The 14,500-nt window shown below is 54.8% G+C and overlaps 1 protein-coding gene across 2 annotated transcripts; it reads left to right on the forward strand.

The window, feature by feature from the left end:
* The first annotated feature begins 34 nt into the window (after nucleotides 1-34).
* Nucleotides 35-11,873, forward strand: ETFB (electron transfer flavoprotein subunit beta). Of its 2 annotated transcripts, none has more exons than XM_081514810.1 (6): nucleotides 35-858; nucleotides 5,772-5,930; nucleotides 7,574-7,732; nucleotides 8,486-8,548; nucleotides 10,242-10,400; nucleotides 11,660-11,873. In XM_081514810.1, exons 2-6 carry the CDS (start codon nucleotides 5,826-5,828, stop codon nucleotides 11,828-11,830), a joined length of 657 nt encoding a protein of 218 aa, XP_081370936.1. In that variant the 5' UTR covers nucleotides 35-858; nucleotides 5,772-5,825; the 3' UTR covers nucleotides 11,831-11,873. The 2 variants fall into 2 exon arrangements, with proteins under 2 accessions (XP_081370936.1, XP_081370935.1); XM_081514809.1 differs by having other exon boundaries at nucleotides 35-171.
* Nucleotides 11,874-14,500: the final 2,627 nt, after the last annotated feature.

The following is a 14,500-nucleotide window of genomic DNA, read 5'->3' on the forward strand; positions in this document are numbered from 1 at the left end:
CGGTTGGCTGGCTGGCGGCGCGGGGCGCAGGCGCAGAGGAGGGCAGGGGGACGGGGCGAGCGGTCAGGGAGGCAGAAGGTGAGTTCCGACCCGGCGGGTCGCCGCGGCGAGAAGATGGCGGAGCTGCGCGCGCTCGTGGCTGTCAAGAGGGTGATCGACTTCGCGGTGAAGGTGACCGGGCCCCCCCTCCTCCCTGAACCCTGCGGTCGTGTACTTCCGGGGTCACGAGCGCCCACCGTATGAGGGTCTTCTGGTACCTCCCGTGTCTGCCGCTCTCCCAAACGTCAGAGTCACATCTGAGGGCGGAGATCACCGAACGGAGAGGTTCTGAGGTTCCCGTCCTGGTTCATTTAAATCCAGCCCGTCTGGGGTCATGACCCCGTCCCCCTTCCGCCAGTTCTATACTCAGTGTCTTGAGAACTGCGTGCGGGGCGAGTTACCGTCTCTGTTTCTTACCTGCTGGAAGAGCCGTGGCCTCTAACGCACGAAGAAACTGAGTCACAGAGAGGCCACTCGGCTGAGAAGGGGCTGAGCCGGGATTCCTAGCCAGGTCCCGCTGACTCCTCACCCCAATTAGTGCCTTTGAACACGAGCCAGGATTTCACTCACTCGGCTGCGTTGCACACTCAAAGGACTGATGGGCACAGGCAATGTGCTATAATGGAAGTCCTCTGGGAACCCATAAGCTATCCAGCCCCAGGGCGAGCGAGGAGGCTCTAGCTCAGAAGGAGAAAGGTTTGCTAAAGATGAAAGCCAATCTGACAAGCTGATGGAACAGCTTATAGCCTCCACGAGAGGGGTGGAGGGCAGGGTCCCTGAGGACCGGGCTTGTCCCCAGAGAAGCTGGTCTGGACAGAGGTAAATCAGACAGACTCCCTCAAGCCACTTTGTCTCAATAGTTGGCCTGAACCAGACTGAAGGCCGTGACTGTCCATCCATGTCTGTCCCCACCTCCCCACCCCTGTCAGTACACCTGAGTACACCTCTGTTTCCCCAGCATTGCCCAACACAGGGCCTGGAAGCCTGCCCACGTATGAAAACTGTAGTGATTGTTGAGAGCTCACGTTAAGTGGGTCCTTGCTATGCACTAGGCAGCGTTCTTAGTTCTTGACGGAGATGAACTGATTCAGTCCTTTCAATACCGTCTAGATATTATGAATCCCATTGGATAGGTGAGGACGCTGAGGCCCATGGAGGTTCTGTTGGTTGTCAGATCACCCGGCAGGGCAGCAGCAGTCAGGATCAAAACGCAGCCAGGGCCTCCTCTCATTTCCACCTGACACTCATTTGGCCTAATGACAGCTCTGGCACCATGTGACAGGGGAGTTGCCTCCAACATTTGGGGAGAAAGCTTGTTTGGGGGTCCTGCAACCCAATTCTCCTGGTGTCCTCCCCACTCTGACTGTCCCTTTGGGCTCCCATAGCCTCCCACAGCGCCAGTCCTAGTCCCTGGCCTGAGATGCCTGTCTCACCCATCAGAAAGGCTCACATTTGACTCAGCTCTAGGTCTCAGCTTGGGCTTCCGTGGTGGCTCAGATGGTAAAGAATCTGCCTGCAATGCAAGAGACCTGGGTTCAATCCCTGGGTTGGGAAGATCCCCTGGAGAAGGGAATGGCTACCCACTCCAGTATTCTTGCCTGGAGAATTCCATGGACAGAGGAGCCTGGCAGGCTACAGTCCATGGGGTTGCAAAGAGTCGGACAAGACTGAGCGACTAATGTTTTCTTAGGTCCTCACATCGCCCGGCACAGGACCTGACACATGGGTGCCTCTGGTGTTTGTGCCAAATGCGGAAGTGTGAATTCCTCCTTATATGAATTCCTGTCCTTTTTCCGAAGTGTTGGCACTGCCCGCCCCTCCCACAGTGCCCCAGGGTGTCTCCCTGGATGTGTTTGTTAATGTCCCTTGTTCAGAAAAAAAGTGATTCAAACAGTGCCAACTCCCTAAGCACCCGGCCAGAGCTGGGGCACCACCCCAGCCTCCTTCCTTCACCCCCGCAGCCTGTCATCTCTCAGCCCGGTGCCTCCTGCCCTCTCCATCTCTCTGCCCTGCTCCCTCTTCTCTAGCGGTTCAGGCTTCCTCTTCCACTGAGCCCTCAGTGTCGTCTCCTCCCCAGTTCCCCAGTCTCTCCCCCTCGGTTCATCCCTTCGAAGCCTTGGAGTTGGAGGGGGCTTCCTATCCCCAGGGCTGACCCTGTGCCCCCACCATCATCCCATTTCTCTCCAGCTCCCAGAGGACAAAGTCCCAGTCCCTCAGCCTGGTGCTCAGGCCTCTCTGTGGTCCAGCCCTGGCCCCCTGGCCTTCCATCACCCCTCCTTGGTGCCTCTGCAGCTCCAAGCTGCTCAGACTTTCCCAACAGACCAGACTGCTTCTTGCCTTGTGCCTTTGCCCCTGTTGTGCCTTCTGCCTGGGTGCCTTTCCAGCTCCACCCTCCCACCTCTGCTTCTTATCCCTCCGTTGTCCTGCCTAATTCCCATCTCATCCATTGTAGTAGGGCTAAGGGATTCTATGACGTCACCACCTCCCCAAACGCCCCCCCCCCACCGTCTCATCCCTTTAGGCTACTCTGATGTGTCCTTGGGCCCTCCCGCAGCCCCTTGGGCTTGGTCTCAGCCCTTCCCACACTGGATTAAGATCCTCTGTTTGCCCAGATGTCCACCCCCCACCCCCAGATTGGCAGCTCTTTTTGTGGGGGGCGGAGGCAGGGTATGTGCAAGACCTGACCCAACTCTGTGTTTCCAGCATCGCTTCCTCACTTCTGTTCAGACTCAGCTCAGCGTCACCTAGTTTCTGAGGCCTTCCATGGTCACCTGCTTGGCCTCTCTGTGCCTCGGTTGCCCCATCTAGCAAGTGGGAATGGCAGTGGCAGGAACCAACCTCCTGGGCTCTTTGGATGGTTAAACAAGTTAAGGCTTATAAAGCCCTTGGAGGCGCGCCTGCCTGTTTCTGTTGAGGGTTAATTTGTTGCACCTTAAAGAGAAAGCCTGGAAGCTTCACTGAATCATCTCCCTCAATTTATAAAAAATATCTTTATTCAAAAAAAGAAAAAAAGACCATACTGAGTTTTCAGGCCAACATTGTTTCCCGACTTAAGTAATTTAAGTAAGCAGTGTTTCTGAAGCCTGGAAACAACTCAAGCTTCAAAGGGCTTCCCTGGAGATGAGCTGGCACGATCCCTGCTATCAGAGAGCTCACATCTCTCTTTCCCTGGGAGTTAGGAGTCCGGGGCTGGGCGTCCTGCCAGGGCTGGAACAGGCTGGGGCACTCCTTTGGCCCCTGCTGACTCCCCCCAGTGAGGCCTCGTACTGATTAGAGGGGCCACTTTCCTGTCTATAAAGGGGAAACTCCTATCTTGAATTTGTTTTTGTTTTTTTTTTAATGAAAAAAAGGGCTTTGGTGTTTTAGTTTCCATGCTGTTTAGTAAGTGACTGGTGAGCGGACAGGTGCCCTTGTGAGCATGCTCTCATTTAGTCACCTGACAAATACTTACAGTGCACCCACCATGTGCCAGGCACTGTGCTAGGCCCAGGGGATACGGTCATGACCAAAGTGCACATAAATTCCTGTCTTCGTGGAGCTGACATTCTGCTGGGGAGAAGACAAGTCTGACATATGTCATGTGGCGGGGGATGGGGCATTGTGACGGAAAGAGACAGAGTCAGACGGGACAGGGAGAGTTTGAGAGGGTTGCAGTTTGAGGCGGATGGCCAGGGAAGGCAGAAGGAGGTGAGGGATGGAGCCAAGGGCCTGTCTGGGGAGATCCTGTGTGATCCACCCAGTAGAGGTTCTAGTAGGAAAAACAAAACATGGGCTCAGTGCATGGTGTTTGCTCCATGGCTTTTTCTGTAAAGTAAATTGATGAAGTTCTAGAGTCTGTGCCCTATTGTTAGTGCCAAGATGACTTTTTCAAAACTGAGATAAGGTGGTCCTTTTTCTCTTTCTCCCCCTCCTCCTTTTAATGTTACCAGTCCCTGAGGCACAGGCAGACTGGGAGACCCCTCCCCAAATCCCACATTCCCATCTCAGTTCTGGCCTGTGGGTGGGAGGAAGAGCCACACCTCCCCCACCCCCCAGGCCCAGAGAAACCCCTGCAGGGAAATAGTAAGAGAGAGAATCCCAGTGTTCCGAGCCGGGCCATGCTGTTACTCTGGATCTGCTCTGTTCAAGGAAAAGAGAGAGGGAAGGTTCTGAGCCAGGTTATGTAGGCTCCCAAGCCAGGCTCCTCTGGGCATCTCTCCCTCAGGCTGGAGCCCAATTCAGCGTCCCCCACTCTGTGCTAATGTACCCACTGGAAACCCGAGAGTCTCTCTTACCTCTCACCACTCCCTCTCCCCCACCCCAGCACCCTGTCAGTTTCACCTCCAAAGACTTCCAATCCATCCACTTCCCCATCACCACTGTTACGGCTGTCCAAACCAGAGTCATCTCTGATTTCAGTGACCAACAGCCACCCAGCCACCCAGTCCCCACTTCCGCTCTTGCCATTTTTCCAGTTTTCTCCATCAAGGATCCAGAATGACCTTGTGCAAACTTAAGCTGGATGCGCTCACCTCTTTACGCTGTTCTTTGGATCAAGGCCCAGCTCTCTGGTGGAGCATGCTGGGCCCTGGACGGTCATATTCCTTTCCTGTTGCTCCTGTAACTAGCTACCGCAAACTTGTGTGACTCCCAACAACCTAGATTCCTTCTCTTCCAGTTCTGGAGGTCAGATGTCTGCAGTGAGTCTACTGGATTAAGTTCAAGGTGTCAGCAGGGCTGTGTGCCTTCCAGAGGTTCCAGGAGAGAATCTGTTTCTTGCCTTTGCCAGCTCCTGGAGGCTTCCTGCATCCCTTGGCTTGTGGCCCCTTCCTCTGTCTTCAGTCAGCAGTGTAGCATTTTCAGTCTGTCTCTTGGACCCTGACACTCTCTCCCCTCCCTCTTTCACTTATAAGGAAGGTTGTGACTCCTTTGGGTCCACCTGGTTCATCCTGGGTAACCTCCCTCTCTCAGAATCCTGAACGTAAGCACTTTTGCATAAGTCCTTTTTACCAGGTAGGCAACAGTCACCATGCAGGCGACAGTCACAGGTTCCAAGGGTTAGGATGTGGGCATCTTGAGGATCACACCAGTCCAGCCCTTGCCAGCCTCTGCAACAGCACACTGCGTTCCCCTGGCCACACCAGCCCCCTGGGACTCCTCAAACTCCTTTGCACATGCTCCCCCCACCCCTGACACTTTCCCACACACTTCACCTCCTCAGTGCAGTTCCCCTTCAGGTTCAGCTCAACTGCCACTGCCTCAGGGAATCCTCCCCTGATAGCCTCCAACATCACACTGGGCGGGGGCCCCCCTTGTCCTGTCTCACAGCTCCCCGACTTCTCCTCCAGGATTTGTCAGGTGGTACCGAAGGAGACTAGAGTGCTTGAGGCCCAGGGCGCTGCCGACTGACCACGTGACTATGGGACAGTTACTTCTATTCGGGGGCTTCCCTGGTGGCTCAGCGGTAAAGAATCCACCTGTCAGGCAGGAGACACAGGTTCCATCCCTGGATTGGGAAGATCCCCTGGAGAAGGAAATGGCAACCCCCTCCAGTATTCTTGCCTGGAAAATCCCACGGACAAAGGAGCCTGGCGGGCTACAGGCCATAGGGTCGCAAAGAGTTGGACAAGACCGAAGTGACTTAGCACGCACTCACGTGGTCCCCATCCAGCCTGGGTGGAGCTTGGTGTCTCAGCCTCTGCCTCCTCACCTGCTTCCCGCTGACCTTGCCCCTTCCCCTCCTGGCTGAGCAGATCCGGGTGAAGCCCGACAAGACAGGTGTGGTCACAGATGGCGTGAAGCATTCCATGAACCCCTTCTGTGAGATCGCCGTGGAGGAGGCCGTGCGGCTCAAGGAGAAGAAGCTGGTGAAGGAAATCATTGCCGTCAGCTGTGGGCCTGCCCAGTGCCAGGTGCTGAGGGGCCTGGGGAGGGGTTGGAGCCCCAAGTCCTGGGTCTGAGGGAGGAAGGGCTGGGGGTCTGGACCCCCGGGTCTGAGGGAGGAGGGGCCGGTGGCCTGGACCCCCAGGTCTGAGGGAGGAGGGGCTGGTGGCCTGGACCCCCGGGTCTGAGGGAGGAGGGGCCGGTGGCCTGGACCCCCGGGTCTGAGGGAGGAGGGGCTGGTGGCCTGGACCCCTGTCTGAGGGAGGAGGGGCCAGGGGGCCTGGACCCCCGGGTCTGAGGGAGGAGGGGCTGGGGATCTGGACCCCCGGGTCTGAGGGAGGAGGGGCCAGCGGCCTGGACACCCGGGTCTGCGGGAGGAGGGGCCAGCGGCCTGGACACCCAGGTCTGCGGGAGGAGGGGCCAGCGGCCTGGACACCCGGGTCTGCGGGAGGAGGGCCTGGGGATCTGGACCCCTGTGTCTGAGGGAGGAGGGGCTCAGGGCCTGGACTCCTGTGTCTGAGGGAGGAGGGGCCAGGGGCCTGGACCCCTGTGTCTGAGGGAGGAGGGGCTGGGGATCTGGACCCCTGTGTCTGAGGGAGGAGGGGCTGGGGATCTGGACCCCTGGGTCTGAGGGAGGAGGGGCCGGGAGCCTGGACTCCTGGGTCTGAGGGAGGAGGGGCCGGGAGCCTGGACTCCCGGGTCTGAGGGAGGAGGGGCTGGGGATCTGGACCCCTGTGTCTGAGGGAGGAGGGGCTGGGGGCCTGGACCCCTGTGTCTGAGGGAGGAGGGGCTCAGGGCCTGGACCCCTGTGTCTGAGGGAGGAGGGGCTGGGGATCTGGACCCCTGTGTCTGAGGGAGGAGGGGCTCAGGGCCTGGACTCCTGGGTCTGAGGGAGGAGGGGCCAGGGGCCTGGACCCCTGTGTCTGAGGGAGGAGGGGCTGGGGATCTGGACCCCTGTGTCTGAGGGAGGAGGGGCCGGGGGCCTGGACCCCTGGGTCTGAGGGAGGAGGGGCTGGGGATCTGGACCCCTGTGTCTGAGGGAGGAGGGGCCGGGAGCCTGGACTCCCGGGTCTGAGGGAGGAGGGGCTGGGGATCTGGACCCCTGTGTCTGAGGGAGGAGGGGCTGGGGGCCTGGACCCCTGTGTCTGAGGGAGGAGGGGCTGGGGGCCTGGACCCCTGTGTCTGAGGGAGGAGGGGCTGGGGATCTGGACCCCTGTGTCTGAGGGAGGAGGGGCTCAGGGCCTGGACTCCTGGGTCTGAGGGAGGAGGGGCCAGGGGCCTGGACCCCTGTGTCTGAGGGAGGAGGGGCTGGGGATCTGGACCCCTGTGTCTGAGGGAGGAGGGGCCAGGGGCCTGGACCCCTGGGTCTGAGGGAGGAGGGGCCGGGGGCCTGGACTCCTGTGTCTGAGGGAGGAGGGGCCGGGGGCCTGGACTCCCGGGTCTGAGGGAGGAGGGGCTGGGGATCTGGACCCCTGTGTCTGAGGGAGGAGGGGATCGGGGCCTGGACCCCTGTGTCTGAGGGAGGAGGGGCTCGGGGCCTGGACTCCTGGGTCTGAGGGAGGAGGGGCCAGGGGCCTGGACTCCTGTGTCTGAGGGAGGAGGGACTGGGGGCCTGGACTCCTGGGTCCCCCTCGGTCTAGAAGCCAAGTCAAGCCCCTTCTTTGCCCGGCAGGAGACAATCCGCACCGCTCTGGCCATGGGTGCAGACCGGGGCATCCACGTGGAGGTGCCAGCTGCAGAAGCGAATCACCTGGGTCCCCTGCAGGTGGCTCGGGTCCTGGCCAAGCTTGCAGAGAAGGAGAAGGTGGACCTGGTGCTGCTGGGAAAGCAGGTAGGTGGCAGAATCATGATTCAAACTGGCTGAAGCCAAAAAGCAAACTTATTAGTTCATGTAAGGAAGCTTCAGGCACAGCTTGATCCAGGTCCCACATGCTGTACAGTCTGTAACTCTGTCTTGGCTTTACTCCCTGTAGCTCCAGGCTCACATCCCAGCAGCCTGAGAACCCCAGCAGAAAGACAGGAACCTCTATCCCAAGGACTCCAGCAAAACTTTCAGAGCTGACTCTTCATTGGTCCAGCTGGAGTCACGTGCGCATCCTTGAACTAATCACTGGGGTCGGAGATAAAGCGTTCCCATTGGCCCAGATGCCATTCATGTAGTTCCTCTGTGTAACCAGAACGGGTGTACCTAGAGCGATACCTCTGGAATATTTAGAGAAGGGGCAAAGACTTTGCATCAGGGATACCAGGGGCCCTCATGTGCTCCTCAACAAGTGACTGCCTCTCTCCGGGCCTAAATGAGAGGACGGGATCATTTTGGACCAGGAGTCAGCAAATTGGTCCATGGCTACCACTGATTTTATAAATAAAGTTTTATTGAAATGCTACCACATTTGTTTATGTAGACACCTATTGTCTATGGCTGCTTATGCTCTATAGAAGCAAAGCTGAATGACCGTGAGAGAGTTTATATTTTCTACCTGGCCTGTTATAGAGATGTCTGCCAGCCTCCTTTCTAGAACAAAAGCCCAAATGGTACCTGAGAAACCCCATCATTGTACAATCTTCTCTCTTCTCCACTCAGGCCATCGATGATGACTGTAACCAGACAGGGCAGATGACAGCTGGATTTCTGGACTGGCCACAGGTGAGGCCAGAGTGGGGACCATCTGCTGAAGGCCTGGGGCCTCAGAACACAGCCACCCCATCTCTGCCCTTCTGGGGGGAGGCAGGTGTGAAGCTGGATGGCTGCTCCAGTGGGCAAAAGTGGAGTCACATATGCAAGATTCCAGGCCTCCTCTGGGCTTTCACGCACCCCTTCCCCATCCTGCTGCTCCTCAGCCACACCCAGCTTGGCCCTGCCTCAGGGCCTTTCCACTTGCTGTTCCCTCAGCTTGGAACAGGGTTCTCTCAGATCGCTTCAGGGTTTTTCACTCACCTCCAGGTTTCTCCACAGGTTTCACCTCTTCAGAGAGGCCTACCTTGCCCACCATCTATGAAATATGCCCCCTCCCCAAACCCATGTGCCCCATTCCCGCCTAATAGAGATGCAAATGACAGGAGTCATTTAAAATTTTTCACAGCCACATTCAAAAAGTAAAAGAGGCCAAATTTATTTCAATCTTATTTTATTTCACATAATATATCGAAAATATAATTTCAACATGTCACAGAAAAAAAATATTGGGCTGTTTAACATTCTTTTGGTTTTTGGTATGAGGTTTATGAAATCCTGTGTGTATTTTATATTTACAGAGTATTTCAATTCAGATGCTCAGTTTCTATCAGAAATACTTAGACTCCTAAAACTCATTGTTGAAAAAGTAGATTCACATGCCCGAGTTGTTCCAAACAGGCTTAAATAACCATCAAATATCCTTTTTTTCAGCAGCTTTATTGAGATAAAACTGACCTCTACAATAAACTGCACATTATATAAAGTGTACAGTTAAGTAAACCCTGATACGTGTTACACACATATTACACACCCATGAAATCATCACCACAGTTATGATAATGGATCTTGCTTATTGGTTTTAAAATTTAAATTAATGAAATAAAATGAAAAATTCCATCTGCACCTCAGTAGAACTAACCACAGTTTACATGCTCAGAAGCCACATCTGGCCAGTCGCCACTGTGTGTTTACTTGGTTACTGGTGGTCTTCACTGCAGGATAAACGTCCCCAAAGCCGGAACCTTATCGGTTGTGTTCATGGTATATCTCCAACAGCCAGACTTATGGGACATTCCGGTTGAGACCTGAAAGATTTGTCCAGTGAGTAAGTGACATGATAGAGAGAACAAATTGGTTAGACAGAGGGTGTAGGTCACATCCGGAAATGGTAATTCAGGAGCGAAGGACCCAAGAGCCTTGGGTCTGAGGGTGGGCACTATGTGAAGGAGATGGGGCCCCAGAGGATGTTTTGAGGATCAAGGTACACATGAGGTTTTGTTGTCAAGAGGCCTCAAAGGAGCTCTTGAGGACAGAAAGGTGGGTAAATGAGACCATGACATGAGCCTTGAACCAGCCTGGACATGTTTTTGAGCCTCTCTCTGCCTCAGTTTTCCTCATCTGTAAAGTGGAATAATAGCACTTACCTCATAGAGTTCCTAAGAGGATCTGATGACTTAATACATTTCAGTCACTTGGAACAGTGTCCCATAGTCAACACATGTTCATTATCATTAAGAAAGGAAGATCCAGTGGGTAGGTTTAGGATATTAAGATCTATACCCTTGTTCCCAAGAAAGACACCCTCCCCTGGATTTTCGAGATCCCTCTCTGTGACTTTCTTAGTTAACCTCCGCTGTGTGCCCCCGGCGCTGTCCCTCCCCAGGGCACATTCGCCTCCCAGGTGACACTGGAAGGGGACAAGATCAAAGTGGAGCGGGAGATTGATGGGGGCCTGGAGACTCTGCGCCTGAAGTTGCCTGCGGTGGTGACTGCTGACCTGCGGCTCAACGAGCCCCGCTATGCAACGTTGCCCAATATCATGGTGAGTACTTGGCAGAGGGGCCACTGGGGGGCTGCGGAGGGGCTGGTGCTGCAGGCCCCATGCCTTACTGGTGGTCAGGTGGGAGGAGAGAAGACCCAAGGGATGTCTCCTCCAAAGGAAGGGGCCACCTGGTGAGTCTAGCTAACAGAGGGTTCACTGAATCATTTCTGCCAATAGTGAGAGTTCCAGGAGAGGGTGCTGTTTTGGTGAACAGGGCAGGTTTTCTGGTCACCTCAGCTAATGGAAAGGCTTCATTGGACAATAGGAAGGGTTACCCTTCATTCCAACATATGGGAAAAGTTCACTGTGTAATCTTAGCCAATTAGATCATCTTGGTTCATCAGGGAGGGTTCTGCTGGTAATCATTACCAACAGGAAAGAATTATTTAGGCCATCATGGCTAACTAGGAAGAATTCATGTGGTCTCTTGGCAAACATGGTGAATTCACTGTTCATGTAGACTCTAGAATGGATTGTCATCTCAGCCAATAGGAAGAGTTCAGTGTATCATCTCAGCCAATAGGGAGGGTTTAGTGTGTCGTCTCAGCCAATAGAATTTAATGTGTCATCTCAGCTAATAGGGAGAACATAGTGGGCCATCTCAGCCAATAGGGTGAGTTCAATGAAGCATCTCAGCCAATAGGGAGAGTTCACTGTGTTTTCTCAGGCAAACAGGAGAATTTAGCATGTCATTTCAAGTAATAGGGAGCATTCAGTTTGTCATGTATCCAACATGGAAGGTTCATTGAGTCATCATAGCCAATAGGTGAGTTCAGTGAGTCGTCTCAGCCAATAGGAAGGTTTCAATGTGTCATCCCAGCCAATAGGGAGGGTTCAGTGAGTCATCTCAGCCAATAGGGAGAGTTTAGTAGGTCATTTCATCTAACAGGGAGGGTTCACTGAGTCATCTCAGCCAACAAGGAGAGTGCAATTGGTCATCTTGGCCAAAGGTCCATTGAGTCATTATTGCTAGAGGATGACTTTTGCAGCCCTTTCCAGCCAGTGAAGGACTTCCCATGGTGGTTGACTAAAGGGGGGCTTCCACAATAGGAGGGCTCCCCAGGGCACCTCAGCTAGCAGGAATTGTCCACACCAAGTGTGGCCCTGTAAGAGGTCACATGTGCCCTGGCCAGTGGGCAGATCCAGAAGGGTTCAGCCAGTGGGAGTGGTTCTGCAGGTGTGGCACGCATGGAAGGGGGCCGCAAGAGGGTGGGCAGGGGCTGGGGCAGCCCTGTGAAACCGTGGCCTCCCGAGTGCAGAAAGCCAAGAAGAAGAAGATCGAGGTGATCAAGGCAGGGGACCTGGGTGTGGACCTGACCTCCAAGCTTTCCGTGATTAGCGTGGAAGACCCGCCCCAGCGCACAGCCGGCGTCAAGGTGGAAACCACAGAGGACCTGGTGGCCAAACTGAAGGAGATTGGGCGCATCTGAGCCCCTTCCCTGAAACCCAGCAATAAAACCATGACTCTTCCGACGTCTGTCTCTATTAACTCATTCCCCGGGAATCCATTCTTTGATTCATTCAGCGAACATTTACTCAAGTCTGCCATGTTGCCAGGTCCTGTGCTGGGGGACACTGGGGACCCAAGTGAGTCGCATCAGGTCCCTACCTATGAGGAGCTTCCGTGTTGAAGGAGGGACAGACATGGGTGCCCGGCCTTTGCTGAGACTTGGGGCACAAGAGGGAATGAGGCCGGAAGCTCTGGTCCTGGTTGGGCAGACAGACAAGCAACAGACAATCCAAACCTAGGGAGGGGACGAAGAACTGGGTCCTGGAGTCAGAGATAGTGATTTTAGAGCCTCACTCTCATACTTACCAGTTGTGAGATCTTGAGTGAGTTACTTCCTGTCTCTGATGTTCAGTTTCCGCATGTGGACGATCGAAACAGTAAGAGCTTGGTATAGTGGTTAAGGGCCTGGTTAACCCAGGTTCAGCTCCCAGCCTAGCCAGTCCCTGGCTCTGGGAGGACCTTTGGCAGGCTCCTATTCTCTGAGCCTGGGCTTCTTCCTCCATCAAGTGGAGTTAGTAATGATACCTGTTTTCTGTTTGTTTGTCACAGCATAAGATGCATGCTAAGTCGCTTCAGTACTGTCTGACTATTTGCAATCCCGTGGACTGTAGCCTGCCAGGCTCCTCTGTCCATGGGATTTCCCAGGCAAGAATACTAGAGTGGGTTGCCATGCCCTCCTCCAGGGGATCTCGACCCAGGGACTGAACCTAAGTCTCCTGCATTGCAGGAGGATTCTTTGCTACTGAGACACCAGGGAAACCCATCACAGCATAACAAACTTCTCTAAAACTTGGTGGCGTAAACCTACAATTACTTTGCTCATAAATCTGAAGTTTGGGCAGAGTTTGGCAGGGACAGCTTGCCTCTTCTCCATGCAGCATCTGTTTGGGTGGCTCTAATGGGAAATCCAAGATACCCCAGTCACGTGTCTGGCAAGCTGGCTGGGGCTGTTGACTTGAGCTGGCTGTTGGCCAGGGGCCAGCCTCCATGGGGATGATTGAGCTTCCTCTCAGCATGGCAGCTGGCTCCCAGGAGGGAGTGTCCCACAGTACAGGGAATGGACAGTGCCAGTCTCTCAAGGCCTAGATACAGAAATGCACAGGGCCACTTGTGCTGTACCCTCTTGGTCCAACAGTCCCAGAGCCCACCCAGATCCAAGGAAAGGGGGCATAGACCCTATTTCTTAATAGAAGAAGTGTGGCATCTGTTGCCATTTTAAAGCTACAAAACTTACCCCATGGGATTTTTAAGGGTTAATTACAATAGCACCTTCAGAACCATACCTGACATGCAAAACATGCTCATTCTGTATTATGACCATTATTATCATTAGCATGGGGTGGTGGGGGAAGCTCTCAGGAGGAGTGAGCAGCCTTACCATCACAAACTAAGCTCTTCCCCCTGCCTGGGCAACCTCCAGCAAGTCCCTTGACATCTCTGAGCCTCAGTATCCTTGTTCGTAAACACTCAGCTCATGGAGCGTTTAGAAGGGGCTCTGGCCGATAATGCCTGAGAAGCATTTTGCACAGTACCTGACCCATGATAAGTGGGTAATTATTATTATTTTGGTTCCTAATAAGGTGAGACTTGAAGGACAAGTTGTGGTTTAGCCAGGTGGGAGGGGGTGGGGGAGTGAGCCAGAACATTCCAGGCAGAGGAAACTGTCCAGGCCAAGGCTGGAAGGGGAGATATGGGCTGAAGAATGGTGGGCTGTTCAAAGAGTAAGTGCTGGAGGGGAAAAGGAGTGGGTGGCTCTAAGTGATGCAAGGCCTGGATGTTCGGATGAGGAACTTGGTTGTCTTCCCAGGGGGAGCCACGGGAGGGCTGTGAGGGTTGGCCGGCGGGGGGAGCAGCTCTGGGGTTAGAAAGACTCGAGGACCATCCGGATCCACGGGCTGGAGGGAGGAGGCGAGGCAAGGGGACAGAGAGAGAAGTCAGGGCCTGTGCTGGGGTCATGGCAGGAGAAAGAGAGGAAAGGATGGAGCAGAGAGATTCAGGGGGCCAAGGGGGTGGTATGGGATCTGGAGATAGACAGCAATGAGGGGAAGAAAGGCAGGAGGAGGGCTTCCAGCATCCCTATAGAAGGTGGAGCTGATTGGAGATAGAGAACGCTGGAGGGTGGGGTTAGAGGAAAGATCCCAAGTTTAGTGGGACAGAGGGTGTGTGAAGGTCTAGGGGTCAAGGAGACACAGCTCTGGTCTCAGGAGATTTGATTGGGTGGAAGACAGCCACTCAAAATGGCCCTGAGGGCAAAAGGGGACCATGGAGAGCAGAGGAGGAGCAGGACCAGACAGGGGTATTTGAGGCCTGGCAGGGCAGAGTGGACCAGAGGCCAGGAGGCTGCAGAGGGAGAAGACCACAGCCATTAAGGGGGGGGGGGCTCTCTGAAAGGGCGCCTCACCCTCCTCCGGGCAGTCTTCCTGGCTTCACCTCCCCTGCCCCTTTCCACAAGCTTGCTACTAAGTTTCCAGCTGGGACTCCACTCTCACCACCTTCCTCCCCCTCCCCCGACCCCAGGCAACTGGGGAGTGCAGGGGTCAGGTTAGGCACCCCACCCCAAGCTGGGACCAGCTGATGAGGACAAATAGGG

Source organism: Giraffa tippelskirchi, chromosome 7, assembly GCF_054371585.1.
Source record: "Giraffa tippelskirchi isolate mGirTip1 chromosome 7, T2T-mGirTip1v1.2.pri, whole genome shotgun sequence".
NCBI lineage: Eukaryota > Metazoa > Chordata > Mammalia > Artiodactyla > Giraffidae > Giraffa > Giraffa tippelskirchi.

Bases quoted from the DNA above. Each gene is read 5' to 3' on its own strand.
- ETFB (XM_081514809.1), top strand. From the start codon at position 115: ATGGCGGAGCTGCGCGCGCTCGTGGCTGTCAAGAGGGTGATCGACTTC. The intron at 8,549-10,241 runs GTGAGGCCAGAG...GTCCCTCCCCAG, and splicing joins GATTTCTGGACTGGCCACAG to GGCACATTCGCCTCCCAGGT. The intron at 10,401-11,659 runs GTGAGTACTTGG...TCCCGAGTGCAG, and splicing joins CAACGTTGCCCAATATCATG to AAAGCCAAGAAGAAGAAGAT.